Below are 20635 nucleotides of genomic sequence, written 5' to 3' on the forward strand. Positions count from 1 at the left end.
TCCAATTTGATACTGTCAAGTACTTTTTTTGTTACAGTATATTTTAATCTTTGATAACAGTAGGTAATACAAATACAACGGATCACTCTGGTCCAATGAAAAATGAAAAAATATTAACAAATAGAACTCAGGACATTTTTGTTCATGTAAAATATACCTCATTGTCTTGTTCTAGACTTGTTATATTTAGCTTTAAATAAAAAAAAATACCCCCTTAATATTGTGGCAGTTTTTTTCTCTGTGGTATCGAAAATGGTATCGAATATCGATATTTTTCAAGGTATCGTATCAAAGTTAGAAATTCTAGTATCGTGACAACACTAGTGTGAAACATATGGCAGAATTTTCCCTCAAGCTCAAAATTTGTCATGAGATCGTCAGTGTACATAAGCTCTGACCATTTGTCGTAACGGCTCTATGACACTGTCACATCACTCGAGATCCAGACGGATGAATTACAACATCCCTAATTAATCCCGTCTCATTTATGCCAAAATGTCTAATGGGTTTGTTGGCTTTACTGTGCCAGACAAATCTTTTTGAGTGATGAAGTGCTCTCAGTGGAGGCTTTGTAAAGAGAAATATGTGTGAGCTCACCTGAGGCTATATACGGCTAGTTTATTACTGTCGAATGCTGTCTCCTCTGAGTAGCAGGGAGCACTGTTGATATTGCCTTTGAAACGCGCTACCTTAATTACACATGGCATAGTCTTTCTTATTACTATATACAGAGAGATCCTGCAGCGTTTATGCCTAAAAGCGAATCCTGTGACGGAAAAGAGCGAGGCATGATTATTTTCTTCTTTTTCTATATTCATTCATTCTAGGCAAGTTTTCATTGAAAACTGTAAGATTTTCTAAAAAGTTTCTGCTCAGTTTGAGTATATGCAGGCTAATGTTGGATAAACTATCAAAGAAAGTATACCTTGTTAAGTTACAAGCTACTTATTTGGTTATAGTCAGTCTACTTTTTTTTTTAAGTAATCAAAATTAGCTAACTAACTAACTTTTTTAGGTGGCAATACATGATATGTTTCAGATTATATAATTTTTTAATATCAGATTATAGAATTTCTAATTTAATCTCAGCAGTATATTCTGGCACAATTCTTTTTTTTTTAAATAAATCTTAATTGGTCATTTAACTTGAAGAAAGAAATGTACTTTTATATTCAATATAAAATATATGAAATTCCACCAAAGGTTTGATTCTACACAGGAATTTTATTAATCTTTAATCTGGTTAATTTGAACAATTTACTTTTTTAGATTTACTTTTTGTTTTTAAAGAAATTAATTCTTTTAATCAACAAGGCTTCATTAAATTGATCAAAAGTCACAGTAAAGACATTTATGTTGCAAACGATTTCTATTTCAAATATATGCTGTCCTTTTGAACTTTCATAAAAAAATCCTGAAAAAAAATGCATCATGGTTTTTTCTGAAAGACTGGAATAATGATCTATCAAAGCAATACATTACATTTTAAAATATATTAAAATAGAAAACAAGTTATTTTACAACAATTTTACAAACAATTATTTTAAATTGTAACAATATTACAGATTATATTATGTATAGTTTAATCTCAGCAGTAAAACAATGGGGGGTTTTAATTAATGACTTTTGATTAGGGTGTGATTAGACTTAAGAGTTCAATTTATGAATGTGTATTTCAATATAAAAGATGGAACATTCTGCCATAGAGTTGATTGTACATAGAGACTGTGTTTGGCGAATAATTTCTTTTCTTTTCAATCTTGTTCATCTGATCAAACCAGTTCACTAAAACAAATCCAACATCCCAAGTCCACATATATGTCAGGACAGTTCAGGAGGGTGGATTTGATTATTGCCAGAAAACAATCACATTCAATTATTTATTTATTTATTCTGATTTGGGGATTCACAGACCTTGACCCACAGCTTTGAGGTGTTTTCATACAGTTCAGTGGATTCGTTTGAATTGACTCTATGCTTCATTTTTCTCTTATCTTATCTTACATTTCATACCTGAACCTCTCTTAATGAAGCTGGTTTTCACTAATTCCTCTCAAACATCCTCATCTTCTGTCCTTCCCTCACTCCCTCATTTGTTTTCCCTCCTGCATCCTTTGGTTCTGTCTCCATTGCAGTGGCTTGTCCCGTGCTGTGCAGTGGGAACGGGCAGTACAGCAAGGGTGTGTGCATGTGCTACAGCGGCTGGAAGGGGCTGGAGTGTGACGTGCCCCAGAGCCAGTGCGTCGACCCAAGCTGTGGCGGTCACGGGACCTGCGCCCAGGGCAGCTGCACCTGTGAAGCAGGTTACCGTGGCGAGTCCTGCGAGGAAGGTAATGAGCGTGTCGACAGCTTCTCGTTTTCAAAACTTGTTTCAGCACTCTCGGAAAAAAGCTCTTCCTCTGAGAATCTCAGATTTCAAATGTCTGCTATAAAAGCGTGCTGATACAAGCATAGTAAACTTTATTAAAGTGATGAAATCTATTCTATTGATCGGGCTTTTAAGAAATTGGTCTCTGAGAAGTCTCTGAGTGCATGTTCATATGAGCAGCTGGTTTCTGAAAGTGTTGAGATCCCAGAGGTGAGTTTAGGAAGGAGGAGTGAAAGATGAGGAGGAAAGCGAAAAGAAAAAAAGAGATTGAGAGAGAAAAAGCTTTTTCAAACGCTCTGTTTCTTTCTCTCCAGTGGATTGTCTTGACCCCACGTGTTCTGGACATGGCAGCTGCGTGTCCGGTCAGTGCCACTGTAAACCGGGTTGGTCTGGGCCTCTATGTGATGTGTCCAGAGCCCAGTGCCCGGATCAGTGCAACGGCCACGGAGTCTACAGCCCCGACACGGGCCTCTGCAGCTGTGACCCCAACTGGATGGGCCCTGACTGCTCCACGGGTACGTTCCCATCAGCCATTTCCACCTCCTCACATGCTCTCTTCTCAAGCTGTGCTGCGATGTTTTCCAATCTTTCATTTTCATCCATCTACACTCTCAGGGGGGATTCACTCAGCATTAATTGCGCTTGCTGATAGCGTTGTTTATTTGCACTTGCCGCGTGTGCTGTTTTAGCACCAGATTCATATGTAAATAGGACACACCTCAAAAAATTTGGGAAGCAATTCAAACCTGCGTGGATGAGGTGCAATCCAAAATAAGCTTAATAAATAATATAATAATAATACACTTTTTTTTTTAAATATTCACTTAAACTTAACTTAAAGCCTTTATCTATAATGCATTATAAAGGTATTCATAATGTACATCATAATGCACTATATACTATTTTTTATAAATAATCGTAACCAAAGTTAAAATGATTTATAATATTCAAAGATTCCCTTTTACATCTGAAATGAGTTGTTTGTCGCGTTTTAATGCATTATACTTTCTAAAGGTGTATTATAATATATTATAACTTTGTTTACAATTATTCATGAGACCATACAATGCATTATAAGATGCATTACAAGGCATAATTAATACATTAAAATACTGGCTTTTAAATACTTTTATAATGCATTATAAAGGCTTTAAGTAAAGTGTTAACAATCATTCTAATTCTAATTTACATAAAGGGATTAATTTAATAATGACATTAACTTGGTTAAAATATTCATGCCGCAACCAGCACAGAAAGTTCTCTAGATAGGAAACTATCTGTTAAATGAACTATCATTCATTCATTCATCTTGATTAAAATTTTTAATAAAGTCTTTTATGCTGACCAAGGATTTTTCAGGATTCTTTGATGAATAGGTTCAAAAGAACATTATTTATTTGAAATAGATGTAGCATTATAATATCTAACATAATAATTATAACATAATAATTATCTTTAATGTCACTTTTGGTCAATTTAATGCATCCGTGCTGAATAAAAGTAATATTTTCTTGTAAGAAATCTTACTGACTCCAAACTTTTGTCAATAATACAGCTATTTTAGTGTGTTATTGACATAAATGGCATTCAGTACAATAATTTGTTTTCTTTTTTGGCAATGTAGTTATTTACGTCACCAAAGCATTTGCAGCTTTGCTGCAGATCATTAAAACAGTGCAAAGCCAAATAGCAATTAATTAAAAAAACAGAATAAAACTGCAAATTGCTTACATTTGAAAGAAACAATAATAATTAAATTAATTAAGAAGGAATAAAATAAAGATAATTATACGAGGTGAAAAACAAATGTAAAAACAAATGTCTCTCTCTCCTCTCTCTCTCTGTCTCCAGAGGTGTGTTCAGCAGATTGTGGGAGTCATGGTGTGTGTGTCGGGGGCGTTTGCCACTGCGAGGAGGGCTGGACAGGCACAAACTGTGACCAGAGACTGTGTAACCCACAGTGTGTGAAACATGGGACCTGCAGGGATGGCAAGTGCCAGTGTGAACAGGGCTGGAACGGAGAACACTGCACCATCGGTAAACACACACACACACACGCACGCACAGATGCTCTTATTCTGCTTTGAAGCTTTGAGCTAGTCAAAGGCATTTCCCTTGGTTCTGTGACTTCTTTTTCAAAGACTTTTTAGCTGCGGTTTTGTTGTTTGGTCTTGATTGATTTGCTCATGTTTGCATCAGCGCGTGTACATAAACATGTTTTTGTGTATGCTTATGTTTGTGTGTGTTGCCATTGTTTCATAATCACATTCCGAGCAAAGGACACAGGTTTCACTGTGTGATCTGCATCTATAAGAATATTAAATGACTTGTTGAGCTGTGGAGTCCAGCTGGAAGAAGAATACTAACGGATGCCACTTTGGTTGCATGTATTAGTATGCTTGTTTTCATGCTAATGATTACAGTTCTCCCTCTCTGCCACCGTTTTCAAATCATTGTTTTCAGACAATTATAGCTGATGGATTCTGAGCACACAACACATCTTGACGCTGAATTCACCATCCAAAATGCAGCAGTCAAACCAAAGTCATTCATAATGGTTTCGTTTGGGTTCATTGATAATAGATGTCCACCAGGAGTTTGTCTGACAGTTTGCATGCCGTCTGTATGGTAGTGAGTTTTAAGTGGCGAGTAACATTTCTCCTTGTGTTTCTTATGGGCATCAAACTAAATCATCTCAAATCCAATATAATCACACAATTGATCAATCTCTCTCTCTCTCTCTCTCTCTCTCTCTCTCTCTCTCTCTCTCTCTCTCTCTCTCTCTCTCTCTCTCTCTCTCTCTCTCTCCTCTTTCAGATGGTTGTCCAGGGCTGTGTAATGGGAATGGGCAATGCATCATGGGTCAGAACAGCTGGCACTGTGAGTGCCACACTGGCTGGAGAGGGCCAGGCTGCAGTGTTGCCATGGAGACCTCCTGCAATGACAATAAGGACAATGAAGGAGGTAAGAAATGCATGATGAATGCAGAAATTGTTTCTTTCCCATTTGACCTCATTTGCATCATATCTGTCAAGACTTGATGGGGAAAATGCTAAACTGATAAGATAGGACAGTTATTATCTCACTACTGCAAAGGCCTGTTCACAGAACGATAAATAATCGGTGCAACAAACATTTTAATTTGAATGAGCGGTTGTTAAAGTGTCTCTTTAGACCGACACTAACTTTCATTTGCCGTCAATGCGACACAATGTTTTTGTTCGGAGAGGTGTTCTAATTTCATTTCCTCTCACTGTGAATAAAACTCTTTTTGTCATGTGCCCAGAGCAGCTGCATTTATATAAAACTATGACTTGTTGGCATTCATGATCAAGTATTTTGCTAAGTGACAGTGAATAGCACAGGGAAAAAAACACAAACGGCTCTATTGTCTCTGTACTCTTGTATTTGGTGTTGTTTGATGAACACCATAGCGAATACAAAAATCTGAACAGCTGTTTTAAAACGTGTAAATAAATACTGTTGACTTCCTTTTTTTCTCTGTGACAAACAAATCAGAAATGGAAAGTTTCACAGCGCTCTGTGTATCAGGGTAACTGATCTATATAAATGACTGGATTTATATAGAGTTGCTCATTGTGTTCTAAACTGCCAGCAGGCGATGAAGCCACCGTTCGAGCGACCATCTTACGATTCCCTACTGACAGAGGCTATCATTGACTTACAGCCAAAACATTGACCTAAAGTCACCTGATTTTCACCGTCGCAGTCTCACTGGATTAGTTTTACGATATAGGCTATGTATGTTAGCGAAATCATTGTTGAAAGCCTGCTGTATGAATAAAAAAAATGCCACAACAGAACATAACTATAGAACAGTACAAGGCTATTTCAGGCATAAATCTTTATTCCGATTTCAGAATGCGCACTTTGACATTTGTAATGCATATTCTGAAGTGTCTTGTCCGCCCACCGAGCTGATGTTCACTACTGTAATGAATATTAAAGGTGCTCTAAGCGATGTCATGTGTTTTTTAGGCCAAAACATTTTTTGTCACATACAGCAAACATCTCCTCACTATCCGCTGGCTGCCTGTCCCCTGAACACACTGTAAAGAAACGCGATCTCTGTAGACAGCCCATGCTTCACAAACAGCACCAAAAACAAACTGCAGCGACCCGCTCCCCAAAACATAACAAACTGTTCCAGCCAATGACCGACAAGAAGGGTTTGGGGGTGTGGTTTGGGGGGTTAGTGTGCGGATGAGGAGGAGGGAGGGTCTAGCTAGCCTCCGTTTTGTTTGACAATAGTTCGAACGTCAACAAGAAGTGACGTCACCCAGGATCGCTTAGAGAACCTTTAAGTTAACTTTTTATTAAGCAAGGGAATTTTTTTACTTTAAACAAATAACCGCATGCTTAGGACGTTTGCATTGTAAGAATGTACAGGGAGACTTAGTTTGGATATAAACAGTCTTGTTAGGCAATGTTTTCTGATTAAAATCATATAATTTGCTATTAATTCAATACAATGTGTAAGCTAACTAGGGAATACCAATATGGTGGCGCGATGGCTTCACTTTTATGACGTCAGGAGCAATCCAGTTCTCTATATAGATCAGTGGTTTGAACAGACAAAGTGTATGCGAAAATCGGACAGTTCCTTTTATTTATTCATTTACAGAAACTGGAAGTATTGATATATCAAATTACAAAAAAAAAATTCATTTTGTAATTCTGGAAGCTTCTAGAACTGTATGTTTTTTTGTTTTTTGTTTTGTTTTTTAGATTAGAGTTAGATTATTTTTTACATACGAATAATAATTCATTTATTGAAATATTTTTAAGTCATCCTGCAGCCCGAATTCCCAAACCTTTTCCCATTTCTTTTTTCAGCCAAGCCCCTTTGATCTAAATATTTATTTGAAGTACCCCCTGATAGTTTAGGTTAAAATTACAACAATGTTCATGGTTCTCTGATTTAATGGTCAGCACGACTACAAATAAACTATTTCAAATTTAATTATTTAATTCATTATTAGCTTTTCATAAACTCCCAGCTCCCTCACAAATCCCAGTTTTTGAAACCCTGCTCTAAAAGAATTGATGCCTTGCCATCCTCTCCCCACTCATAAAGAATGGATTTTTACTCTGAGATTTGTAAAAATATATATATATATATATATATATACATCAACTGCTGCTTTGTGGCAATTTATTAGTAGATATGAAGACGCTCTGAACGACTGGATAGAGCAGCTCCAATCAACCGTATGAAAAGGTGATGCGTCTGTTGGCTGGCAGAGTGAGGGATTTGAAACTACCGCAAGGCAGAATGATTATATAACGGGTGGATGTTCAGAGTCAGCCCTAAGCTCTGAGCGTCTCCCCTAAACCAATAAACAGCACAGAGGGGCTTTTAGAAGGAGCTCTTTGTTGTGTCTTGTTTTAAAAGGTTTCCTTTTTCTCTGCGTTTTCTTTTCTTTATTGTTCTCTCACTCTCTTATATACATAGCCCGGCAAACATGCAGGTGTTTGAACTAACCCCTAACCATTGGTATCACAATGTTGTTGTCACATTAGTCTTAGAGCATGTGAAAATACTTTAGGCCCTTTAATCTAAATGTTCTTTAATATTAGAAAAGGGAGAGGAAATTATATATAGAAGAGGGAAGGGGATTAGGAATCTCATATCTGCTAGTCCATTAAACGTGTGGTTTAATTTAACTTAACTTTGCTGTAATACAATTTATTTAATCTTAATTGTACTTATTGTGGATTCAATTTTAAAGATGATCACAAAATACTTCTTAAAGCAGACGTTTGATGGCAATGTTCAGTCTATCCCAGACACAAACAGCACAAAGAAAAGCGTCCTCCAGGATACACAACTTCCTGCTTTTTTTTCTTCTCTCTCTTTTGTTTGCCCTTCGTTTGGGGGGTTACTTCATTGAGGTTTCAGAGATCAGAGAGCACCAGGCAAAACAACATGGCGCAAACGTCTCTGGCAACAGGCGCTTGTTTTGAGTTTGTTCCGGATCAAGAAAGACCCATTTAAGGAGAAGGGTTGAAAGGGTGTACCTGTACAGTGCACTGCGATATGCAGCCAGAAAGAGACGGGAAGAGACAGAGAGAAAGATGAAACGAGAAGGGAAGCTCTCAGGGGTGTGAGCGATGCCCTCTGTGACTTTGATGTAAGTTCTCTAAAAGTGAAACACGGGGGTAGAGAGAGCGGTACTTGCATCATTCGATTCAATGATCATTTCTATCAGCTGGGCTCATTACCACAAAAGGGAAAAATACATATATTTGTTCAATTTAATTTCCATAATGATAAGAAATTCTGCATTTGAGCTCATTATGTTTTTTTTTTAATCACATTATTTGTCTCCCTCTCTTGACTTCAAAGCAGTGCTGGGTTTTGAACTGAGAAGGGTTCATCAAAAGTACACTCTGAGAATAAGATGGCAGCCGAACAGAGAGACTTCAGAAGTCGCTTTAAACCCTCTGCCACTCTGAAATCATGAAACTTTGTGTGCTTGGGATGTCAAATGTGCTGGTACTTCTGGAACCAAGTCAATACTAGATTTTCTTTTAAAGTAATATAGAATTGATAATATTAAGTACAAACTAAATTCAGTACTTTGGTAAAATGCAGCTGCACAGTTTCAATTAAACAAATATTATCATGAAGAAATATTAATGTAAATTCAGAAGGTTATTTTAATGCAAACAGGTGAGACGAAAAAATCATATGTCAAAATATAGTATCTGTACATTAGACATCGATTATGGTTCGGTGTCAGTACGATTTTTTTTATGTTAATGAAAGATGGGGTTTTTTATGCTCACCAATGCTGCATTTATTTGAATATATTAAAAACAATAAGGTTGTGACCAATTTGAAAGGACTATTTTCTATTTTATTATATTTTAAAAAAGTAGTTTATTTCTGTGATGGCGAAGCTGAATTTTCATCATCATTACTCCAGTCCTCAGTGTCACATGATCCTTCAGAAATCATTCTAATATGCTGATTTTCTGCTCAAGAAACATTCTTATTATTATCAATGTTGAAAACTGTTGTGCTGCTTTATATTTTTGTGGAAACATGTTTTTTTTTAGGATTCTTTGATTAATAGAAAGTTTAAAAGAACAGAATTTAATTGGAATAGACATTATAAATGCATTTACTGTAACTAATCAATTTAATGTATCTTTGCTGACTAAAATAATTAATTTCTTTCCAAAAAATGTTACTGAGCACACAACTTTTGAATGGTAATGTACATTAGAACATTTTCAGCAAAAATGCCGCTAAAACTGACTGAGAAATAAGTGAAGGCTTTATTCTTTTGTTAATATTATATATTTAGTAGATATTGAGATATTGACACTGGCATTTCTATCAAGAAAGGAATTTTTGGTATCGTGACAACCCTAGTGTGGGTTTATTTTCATACAAAATTCATGTGTCACACTGCTAATGCATGCTACAGATCTAAAGTTTTTATGACATGTGGTGACATCTTTTCCACTCAGATGGTCTTGTTGACTGCATGGATCCGGACTGCTGCACGCAGAGCTCGTGTGTGACCAATCCTCTGTGCCGTGGATCACGTGACCCGCTCCAGGTCATTCAGCAGAGCCAATCAGAGGTCCAGAAAGTTCCTTCCTTTTATGACAGAATCAAGATGCTTGTGGGTAAAGACAGCACACACATCATCCCAGGAATCAACCCCTTCAATGCCAGGTACCTCATCTGCCCTGTCCTTTGATGGACTAAAGACATGGTTATTATGCTCTAATATTACTTTTTGTATTCGTGTGCGTGATTGCAGCCTGGCAAGTCTAATACGAGGTCAGGTTTTGACCTCAGATGGCACTCCTTTGGTGGGCGTCAACGTGACCTTTGTGAAGTACCCTTACTATGGTCACACCATGACCCGCCAGGATGGCACGTGGGTAACTTCAATTTATTTGAACCCCTTTTGCTATTGAATATGTGCTGAAGTATGTGTCCTGTGCCGGTTCTCCCTAGTTTTGATCTGGTGGCCAACGGCGGAGGCTCTCTTACTTTGCGGTTCGAGCGGGCTCCATTTCTGAGTCAGGAGCGGACGGTGTGGCTGCCCTGGAATCGCTTCTACGTCATGGACACTCTGGTGCTACAAACAGAAGAGAAAACCACAGTCAGATGTGACCTGAGTGGTTTTGTCAGGCCCGATCCAGTGGTGCTTCCCTCCCCACTGTCCTCCTTCTTCAGCTCCAACCCTTCAGAGAGACACATCCTCCCCGAGAGCCAGGTGCCACATTCAACACCGCTCTAATCACATCTCATTTCTGTCATGTTTGTGTAGGTCATTACACTCTTCTGTTGCCTTTTTATTTGCATTTTATATTCTCTATTACTCTTCCTCTTCACTCTCTTCACCCACTCTCCGTTTTATCTCCCTTTGACCCATTTACTTTCTCATACCTTCTCGCAATCACAGTTTCTCTCAGCTGCTCACTTTCCATCTCTTTTATCTCCTTTCTTAGGCCGTTTTTCAAGGCTGACGGCAGCTGCAATAATTTTTGATTCTTGGCATTACTTTTTCCTTTCTCTCTCTGTCCAGGTCCTTCACGAGCAGGTGGAAATTCCCGGCACTTGCCTTAAACTTTGCTATCTGAGCTCCAGGACCTCAGGCTACCTCTCGCTGCTTAAGGTGATCATGACTCCAGCTCTAGTGCCTCTCAGCCTGGCCAAAGTGCACCTGATGGTGTCCGTGGAGGGCCATCTCCTCCAGAAATGGTTCCATGCCTCTCCTAACCTGGCATACACTTATATCTGGGACAAGACTGATGCCTACAGGCAGAGGGTCCACGGCCTGACCGAGGCTTTGGGTAAGTGATATATGGAGTCATGGAAACAGGTGTATTTCAGCTGTTATCTTGTTTCTTGTCTACGCCTTTGTCTGTTCCCCAGTGTCTTCTCTTAATTTGAGCTCCAAACCACAGATAGTTTCAGTTTAATGAGACTGTCTGTCTCTCATCCATTATTGTGTATGCCAGCGGCAAGTTCCTCCTGTGAGCTAATGAATTGTTATGTCCCCGCTCGGTGATGGAGTGTTTAATTAAGATACAGCTTTGCTCTTCCTCCAAGTGTCTTCCCTCTCTTTCATTTTCTCCTTCATTCTTCACATTTCTTTCCTATCCCTCTTTCAATCTGTCAATCTTTCTCTTTAGTGTCTGTGGGGTACGAGTATGAGACGTGTCCCAGTCAAATCATGTGGGAGAAGAGGACAGCTGTGCTGCAGGGATATGAGCTCAACCCCTCGAACTTGGGCGGCTGGTCTTTAGACAAACACCACATGCTGAACGTCCGCAGTGGTACGATACTGAAACACCCATTCAAACAAAGGTTAATCTGCTCGATAGGGAAGGGCAGGAGAACTCACAAGTGACGTCAATGATCAGCCATGGAAATACATTAACTGTGGGACTTGTTATTGGACTGTCACTGGAAGTTTTGAAATCAGCTATACACAAACGTCCAAAACAGGGTTACTGTGGCATTTTGGGTGGTACATTGGGGTTCAGTTGGTTGCTGGGAGCTCCAAGAGAGTCTGCAGAAGAATTTAAAATACAATAATAATAAAATAAAAATGTATTTAGTTGAAATTCCCAAATTGTACATTAATACTGTTTCATTTTTTATTTTAAAGACTGATCAGAAATCATGAGAACTAATAGTTAATGGTGGGTGGACAAAACATACAGTGTCAGCTTAACAAAAAAATATTTTATACATATTTATGAAAAAAGAAACACAATAAAAATGTTCCTTTTAAAGACATATGTGGCCTCATACATCCACCCTTAATGCATGTGAATAAAATAAATCAAAATCTTGCATATTATGTTGCAGTATTACAACAATACACACTTGATAAGTGTGAGGAGAACACAATATCAGTCTAATGACTGATATATTTACAGGTTAAGAGGGCCCATGATATGTGAGTATAGAACATGGATGGGGCGTTCCTTGAAGGCCTCTGTCCTGCAAAGTTTAGCTTAATCCCTACTCAAACTGTTGTCTGTAGTTTTCAAGTAATCCTGAAGACTTAAGTTATAGGTGTGTTTGATTATGGATGGAGCTAAACTCTGCACTTCAGTGTCCCTCGTGGACCACATTGCCCATTCCTGAATTATAAGGTGGAAACGCGACAACAAAGAAACCCTCCTCGATAAGAATAATTACACTGTGTTGAGTTGTATTTCCTATGAGGCACTTATTTTTGTTAAATACTTTTGACAGTGAAGAAGAGACAGGTCGTCCCTGCAGCTGAAGGCCTAACAAGCTTCTCCAATAACAAAAAGTATTTCTGACTCAAACTGTGTAAAAAGTGTTGGTATGAAGCACTATTATAGAACAGAAGTTATGCATGCTGTTTCACACCTCTTTATCTTTAGGCTTTTGCAGAAAAAATAAACGAAATAAATGATTGTGATTGGAGCTTGGCTAGTGGGAAGTCAAATAAGGACACAGGGATGGAGGGCGTGTCAGTGGACTATAAAATAACATGCACACGCTGCCTAATGTTTCTCTTTTTCTGCACATTTGTCATTGCTCATAATTTAATCTGTGTATTAGGGTGAAATTCTGTGTTTGAGGGACCAGCAAGTTTTTTTTTTGTCATTATTGATGATTATGAGGTCTTTAATGACTGCTGGTTTCACGCTATTGATCAAGAAATGCAATAAATATGTCACAGTGTAGAAATTGATGCTTTCATTTAAGCATCACATTTGTGCGTGTAAAGACCATTAAGAAATATGTCATGTTTGAAATCTCACTCAATTGCATTTAGTGACAGTGTTTGATTTATTTCACACAGGAATTCTTCATAAGGGCAGCGGCGAGAACATCTTCCTCTCCCAGCAGCAGCCTCCCATCATTAACAGCATTATGGGTAACGGCCGAAGACGCAGCATCTCTTGCCCAAGCTGCAGTGGGATGGCAGAGGGCAACAAGCTGCTGGCGCCGGTGGCCGTAGCCTGTGATGGAGAGGGCAACCTGTACGTGGGTGACCTTAACTTTGTGCGGAGGGTCTATCCTTCCCTCAATACCACAGCTGTACTGGAGCTCAGGTAAAGCTGATAGGATGCACACTTAAAGACAACATGATAAAGCATTTTTAATGCATTTCACCTCTATAATGTAGCGCATTACTGAGCACAACTCGATATTCAGCTGAAATAATAAGTGTCTGGAGTTAAAAAATGAAATAGAATCAGCAAATTAAATTTAAATCAAAAATGCATGATCCACTGACAGAAAAAGCTTTACTGAAGAAGAAAAATAATAATTCAAACTTTTCTTTAAGCTTCATGCTTTTTTGAATTTAGTGTGGAATTACACAATATGTTATACTATGTTGTGAAATATTATTATACAATTTAAAATAACTGTTTTAATATGTTGGCCTGAAACTTTTGTTACTTTTTGAAGTTGATTTTATCCATCATAATTTAATTGAACCATGAAAAGTGAGCTGTTATTATTGGTCATTTCAGGGGTGTGGAGACATTTTATTGGTAGACACAGAAGTAGAGGGAGACAGGAAATCAAGGGAGAGAGAGAGAGAAATCCGGGTCTGTCATGAGCACCATAGCTGACCACAAAGCCAATAGTTATTGCAGTTTGATGAACATGCCTTGATGAATCATGCACTACTATACCAAGGACATTTATTAAATAAATAGGTTCTTAACTACTAGAATAGCTTTAACAATAATATATATTTGAATAATTTTTTAATTGATGCATACTTTTTTGTCTCTTCTCTTTCACTGCTCCATGAAGAAATAAAGATTTGAGACACAGGTAATTAAAATAAATGCTTAATATAAAAATTCCTCATTTGTCTAAATAGCATGCTAATTTAAAAAATAAAACATATTGTGCAGATTTCTATGCTTGTGCCCTATTCTGTAGCTGTTTTCTAGGTCATTCTATGTAGCAGAATTTCACTCTTTTTTTTATCAAAGTGGTTTCTTTTTTGAGCTCCAATTACTTTACCAGCAATGAACTATTCACATTTCATCATGTTCACCAAGGTAACCATGCTGTTTGTCAGAGGTTTTTATTAAGAGACATTCTCCCAATTTGCCCCATTTCCATAGCAACAGTCCAAGTCATAAGTACTACTTGGCAGTGGATCCTGTGTCGGGTTCTTTGTTCCTGTCAGACACCAACTCCCGGCAGATCTACCGCATACGCTCTCTGAATGGTGCGCGGCCACTGCTGGATAACGCTCAGGTGGTGGCGGGAACGGGAGAGCAGTGTGTCCCATTCGATGAGGCCCGCTGTGGCGACGGCGGCAAGGCAGTGGAGGCCACCCTAATGAGCCCGAGAGGTGATGGCTTTTAAGAAATATACCCGTTTTCTTTTCATTCTGTGAGAAGCTCCGTGAGAAGACAACTTCTTCAGAATCAGCTTTTGAGACAGCATTTCCACGCTGTCTGAGACACATTTTTATTTTCCATGAACCTAGAAACCGTTACCATTTAATTCCTTAGACAGTTACCAGGTGCTGTCATTTTCTACGATATCACAAACCTCAGTAACCTGTAATTCTCTAGACTCCAGACATCATTCTTAAAGCCCAGCATGGCCCACTGATGTGAGGAAAAATAAATGACACAGAAGGTAAAGATAGATCGTAAGGTTAGCCGACTGCACTCAGAGACCAACTCTGCCTTCTTATCTCAGAATAAAACGCATTCTAGACATGATCACCATGACAGCGTGAATCAAACTGTAGCAATCTGACTCTTTTCCAGGTCATTGCTCCTGCACACATAGACTACTAATTATTTTGCCTTTAAAAACACCTTTCCTCTGGGGATTATCAGAATAGGAGGGAAATAAATCAGAGACTTAGGGAGCAGTGAAATTCTTAAGAAGAGTCAGCAGTGATTTCTGTGACATTGACGAGAAGTTTAAGAAGACGAAAATTATCATAATTATTAGGTAATTATTTTAAAAGATAATTAGCTATTCTGTCTGAACCTTCCTTTTAATACCTGGTGAATGTTTCCTACTTTGTTGTAGTCATACATGTCTCATGTCTTAATATGAGTTTTATGCACAAGTTTTGAGTTCTTTACTTTCATGCAGGTGTTGCATTGGATAAGAATGGCCTGATGTACTTTGTGGATGCAACAATGATACGAAAAGTGGATCAGAATGGCATTATCTCCACTCTGATAAAGACCAATGATCTGACTGCAGTCAGGCCCCTCAGCTGTGACTCCAGCATGGACGTCAGCCAGGTTGTAATGACTTTCCTCAACTAATCTTGCAGGATTCAGCTTCCTGAAATCTCTTAATCTATTAAAACTAACATTGTTAGTTATCATTTTATGGTATCAAAGAGAAATAAGTTTTATACGAGAGCATATTAAAAATTCTATATTGTTGAGCTAGTTTGATCATTATTCATTTACACAATGTGTGTAAAAAAAGCATTTTAATGAGAATGTATTAATGTAAAGTTGAGAAAATGTAAAAATACAGTGTAATTAATACAAAATGAAAAGTAAAAATACAGAAAATAATCGTTTAAACAATATATTTTTAATAAATTACTTATTTACTATAAATTTGATAATGAAACAATTTACAGGCCCCATGAAGCAATTAGATAAGCTTTCAAACACAGTTGTGTGAACACATTTCAGCCTGTTCATTTCAGTCTGCACTGCGAAATGCGTTTTCTTTACGTTTCATCCTTGCGTGTTTGAGCTAGCACTAGCCAATATTTGCTTGTCAGAGTCTCTCTTTGGGTATTAACGTTTGACAATGACAGTGACAAACAATGGAACTGGATTATCAATCATGCCGCTGTCATCATTCGTCTATCATTGTAATAAATTCATAGGCCCACTGATTCGTTCCACTCAGAAGAATCTGTAACACATTTTTTTTTAAATGCCAGTAGGAAATCTACTGCCAGAAATGGAAAATGCATCCCATCTGACAAGAAGCAGGGATAAAATGAACAGAGCGATATCAAAAGCAGAGGCAGAAAAATACCCCTCGGCAAAGCTGAATTTACACTCACGGACCACAACTGCTCGACATCCCCAGTTATAGTACTTTTTTTGTCTTCATGTACTTTTTCCTCGAATGTTTATCTAACGTTTGATGTTTCAGGTACGTCTGGAGTGGCCTACAGACCTGGCCATCAACCCTATGGACAACTCTCTGTACGTGCTGGAGAACAACATCATCCTGCGTATCTCTGAGAACCACCAGGTCAGCATTATTGCAGGGCGGCCCATGCACTGTCAGGTCCCTGGCATTGATTACTCGCTCAGCAAACTAGCCATCCATTCTGCCTTGGAGAGCGCCACAGCCATCGCCATCTCCCACACAGGTGTGCTCTACATTGCCGAAACCGACGAGAAGCGCATCAACCGCATCCGGCAGGTTAGCACCAGCGGCGAGATCTCCCTGCTAGCCGGCGCCGCCTCCGAATGCGACTGCAAGAACGACGTCAACTGTAACTGTTTCTCGGGAGATGAGGGCTACGCTGCGGATGCCGGCCTCAATTGTCCCGCTTCGCTGGCGGTGTCACCAGATGGTACCCTGTACATAGCTGACCTTAACAACATCCGTGTGCGTTCGGTCCGCAGTAACCGGCCGAACGCCACAGCAAGCGGACAATATGAAGTGGGTTCATCTCTAGAACAGGAGCTTTATGTGTTTGGCTCCGACGGCCTTCATAAGCAAACGGTTAGCCTCATTACAGGCTTGGCCCTGTATAACTTCACCTACGGACTGGACGGAGAGTTAGCGGCAGTTACCGATGCCTCTAACAATACACTTCGGGTGAGGAGGGAGGCGTCTGGCTCCATCAGGCTTGTGCTGTTGCCAGAGAACCAGGTGGTAACACTGGGAATGGACCCAGCCGGCAGCCTGCGTTCAGTGTCCGCCCTCAGCCAGGAGGTGGCACAGCTCAGTTATGATGCTAACACTGAACTTTTAGCCTCCAAGTCGGATGAGACCGGATGGACCAACTTTTACGAGTGAGTATGACATGTGGGATATGACAACAGAAAAATGCAGTAAAATCTCTTTTCGTGGGAAGTAATAGCGCAATGTTTATTGGCCTATGTTAATAAGATAATCTATAATAAGACCAATTTACATAATAGGAGGCCTGTTTGCACTGAAAAGTCTGACATTTACTTAGATGGATGTTAACCTGGAGAGTGATTATACTGCAGGGTTTTTTTGCTGAAATGTTGAGAGCAAAAGAAGTGCAACTGTTCAGAATTAGCACCCCAGATTCTCATGGTGTTTTCATCATGGTAGTTCTCGTAAATGATGAATTGGGATTTTTTATGAGTCTAAGCACTGTGGTTATCACATAGCTGCCAACTCTCACGCATTGGCCGTGAGACACCCGCATTTGATTGGTTTCACACGCTCACACGCCACACTCCCGATTTCTCACGCTGAAGTGTCAACCCGGGCGGTCAAATGCCTGGAAGATGAGTTTATCTATATATCTACCTGTTGAGCCACTCCTGATCGACTAGTTATACCGCAAATTCGTTAAAAATCTCCCGTTATCTAGAGCGAGCGTGCATGCGAGACAGAGATTGTGCTCCAAACCGCGTAGAGCGAGCGAGAGACCTTGCGCGAGCGAAAACCGCCCCCCCCCCCCCCCCCCCCCCCAACAAATCTCATTCGTCTCTACCCCCCGTCAACAAATCTCACTCGTCTCTACCACCCCCCCCCCCCCCCCCCCCCCCCGTCAACTAATCTCACTCGTCTCTACCCACCCCCCCCCCCCCCCCCCCGTCAACAAATCTCACTCGTCTCTACACCCCCCCCCCCCCCCCCCCCCCCCCCCCCCCCGTCAACTAATCTCACTCGTCTCTACCCACCCCCCCCCCCCCCCCCCCCCCCCCTTCAACAACTCTCGCGCCGAGCTAAACTCAAAAGTTGGCAGGTATGTTATCATCTGCCTGGTATCTTCATCTACTGTCAGAGCAGAGGATGTTTTTGCAGCACAGCACAGCCACCTAGTGTCTGTATGCAAGAACTGCTCCAGACTCTTAAATAGATGAAGTAACCTTGCAGTTGTTTTTTTAAACTGTTTTGTTATTGTTAACTAAAACTAGAATTATTAATAATTAATTAATCTTAAAAAAAAATCCTTGGCAATTAACTGAGGTTTAAGTCGAAGCATTACAGTTACTAAAAATAAAAAAAATTAGGCTATGTAGAAATATTTTTTTAAATGACAAAAGTGCATAGCAAAATTACTCAAACTTAAACTCTAAAAAATAAAAGCTAATTCAAAATATGAATAAATACTATAATAATACTATAGTATGTAAATAATTCTAAAATCACACTGGTTTTAAACTATTTAAAACATTACAAATTAATTATAAATTAATTTTAAAAAGAATTAATTTCTACAGACACTGCTGGCTATTTACTGTATTACAATCATAGTGAGTTTTGTCTTGATTCTCTTCTTCACAGCTATGACAGTGAGGGTCATCTAACCAACGTCACATATCCCACTGGTGTGGTGACCAGTCTGCGCCGTGAGATGGAGGAGTCCATCAATATTGACATGGAGAGCTCAAACCGAGATGATGATGTCACGGTCATCACTAATCTCTCATCTGTAGAGGCGTCTTACACTGTGGTTCAAGGTACACACACACCACACAAAGAACAAATCTCAGTCCAGATCTCATGCTGATGCCCCCCATTTGCCCTGTAAATCACATCCATTAGGACCAAAACACACAGCAGGCAGGTAGACTGATGTTTCTCTTTACTACCCACAGGGAGGCCACATTATTTGAATGTGTGGAATCCAGCAGAGCAGAAAAATCCCCATTTTACAATTTACCATAGGCTTCCTTTAGGGGTTCTTTCAGGAGGCAAAAGCTTGAAAGCTTAAATTCTTTTCTTTATATCCAGTGGAGTATGTGTTGTTGATGGATTTTATCACGCAACTTACTTGTTAGTTCCTATAAAGAGTATGCTTTTGCTGTTTACTCAAGACAAATTACATGAAAATCGACCCTTTGGGTGCCATCTGCTTGTTCGCAGTATACCAAAATGCACTTGGATTTTTTTTATGACTTTGAAATTGTACATGATTGTATTTCCCAGGTAAATTTCTGTGGAAAGCCTCGTCTGATCCAATTATAGCTTGTAAATGGAACTGAGGATGTTTGTGCTGCTTTTAGCCAAAGCTAAATCTTCTTTATAACCAAAAGCCGCATTACACACACATCCGCCTCACAGTGCTGCGTTTCCCCTAATGCACAATAGACTGTCAGATCAGACCTAATGCTTCATACTAAATTAAATGAGGCTGGTTTTAGGGAACACTTCATAATAACTTGTCTTAATACAAACATTACATTGTAAAATACTTCACAAATAAACAGTAGTTCATGTATATTCATCCCATGAAACAGTAATTATATATTTTCATATTCATTTCACTATCGTTTTAAAGATTGGTGTCAGCAAGATTTTAAAGAAATTAGTCATTTTATTTAGCAAGGAGTCAGAATGTGAGTCTGATACTGCTCCATTGGGCTGTGATTATGGGGCGTGTTTCAACCGAACCAGGAAAAAAAATGCCTCTGCACTCAATTGGATCGACAAATGCCTTGATCGGGGTTCTCTGTTCCTCTTTTAAAATGAATGCGCTGTCTACATCTTCTATAACAGACGCGACGGCTGAATCTACACATCTAAATTCTCCAGCGGCAGCCATTCTTTGTTGTTAACAAATTCAACCCAGGCTCTCATTGGTGACGTGGATGATTACGTTACTGTTGATCAACTGTGCATCATCGTATAAAGCCCGCCCTGACAATTTGATTGGTCCGAACAGCTTTGGTTCGGGCATACTTGCTTCACAACGGATCAAGTCCAGACCGAACTTCCGACCTCAAATGTTGTGGGCGGGGCTAAGCTCTGCTGGCATCCAGGCTAGCAAGGACACATTAAAATGATCAAAATTGACAGTAAAGTTTCAGTTTTCAGTTTCAGACAATAAATTGACAAAATATTCTATTGCAAATTAATGCTGTTATTTGAACTTTCTATTCATCAAAGAATCCTGAAAAAATCTATTTCAGCATTGGTAATAATACGAATGTTTCTTAAGGCATAAAATGGGAATATTAGAATGATTTCTGAAGGATCATGTGACACTGAAGACTGGATTAATGATGCTGAAAATTCAGCTTTGCCATCACAAGAAT

The 20635-nt window shown here is 39.1% G+C and overlaps 1 protein-coding gene across 1 annotated transcript in view; it reads left to right on the forward strand.

The window, feature by feature from the left end:
• The window catches only part of tenm2b (teneurin transmembrane protein 2b), a 300496-nt gene that overhangs the window by 272787 nt on the left and 7074 nt on the right, over positions 1-20635 (forward strand). The window contains exons 12-26 of the mRNA XM_056262103.1: positions 2136-2330; positions 2683-2883; positions 4220-4405; positions 5186-5332; positions 9872-10082; positions 10171-10290; positions 10371-10632; positions 10945-11212; positions 11555-11698; positions 13210-13462; positions 14178-14198; positions 14498-14730; positions 15495-15649; positions 16533-17407; positions 18882-19057. Coding sequence (XP_056118078.1) covers positions 2136-2330; positions 2683-2883; positions 4220-4405; positions 5186-5332; positions 9872-10082; positions 10171-10290; positions 10371-10632; positions 10945-11212; positions 11555-11698; positions 13210-13462; positions 14178-14198; positions 14498-14730; positions 15495-15649; positions 16533-17407; positions 18882-19057 — 3447 coding nt within the window. The remainder of the gene's footprint in view (positions 1-2135; positions 2331-2682; positions 2884-4219; positions 4406-5185; positions 5333-9871; positions 10083-10170; positions 10291-10370; positions 10633-10944; positions 11213-11554; positions 11699-13209; positions 13463-14177; positions 14199-14497; positions 14731-15494; positions 15650-16532; positions 17408-18881; positions 19058-20635) is intronic.

The sequence above is a fragment of the Rhinichthys klamathensis genome, unplaced genomic scaffold, assembly GCF_029890125.1.
Source record: "Rhinichthys klamathensis goyatoka isolate OS25496 unplaced genomic scaffold, OSU_Roscu_1.1 h1tg000191l_1, whole genome shotgun sequence".
Taxonomy (NCBI): domain Eukaryota; kingdom Metazoa; phylum Chordata; class Actinopteri; order Cypriniformes; family Leuciscidae; genus Rhinichthys; species Rhinichthys klamathensis.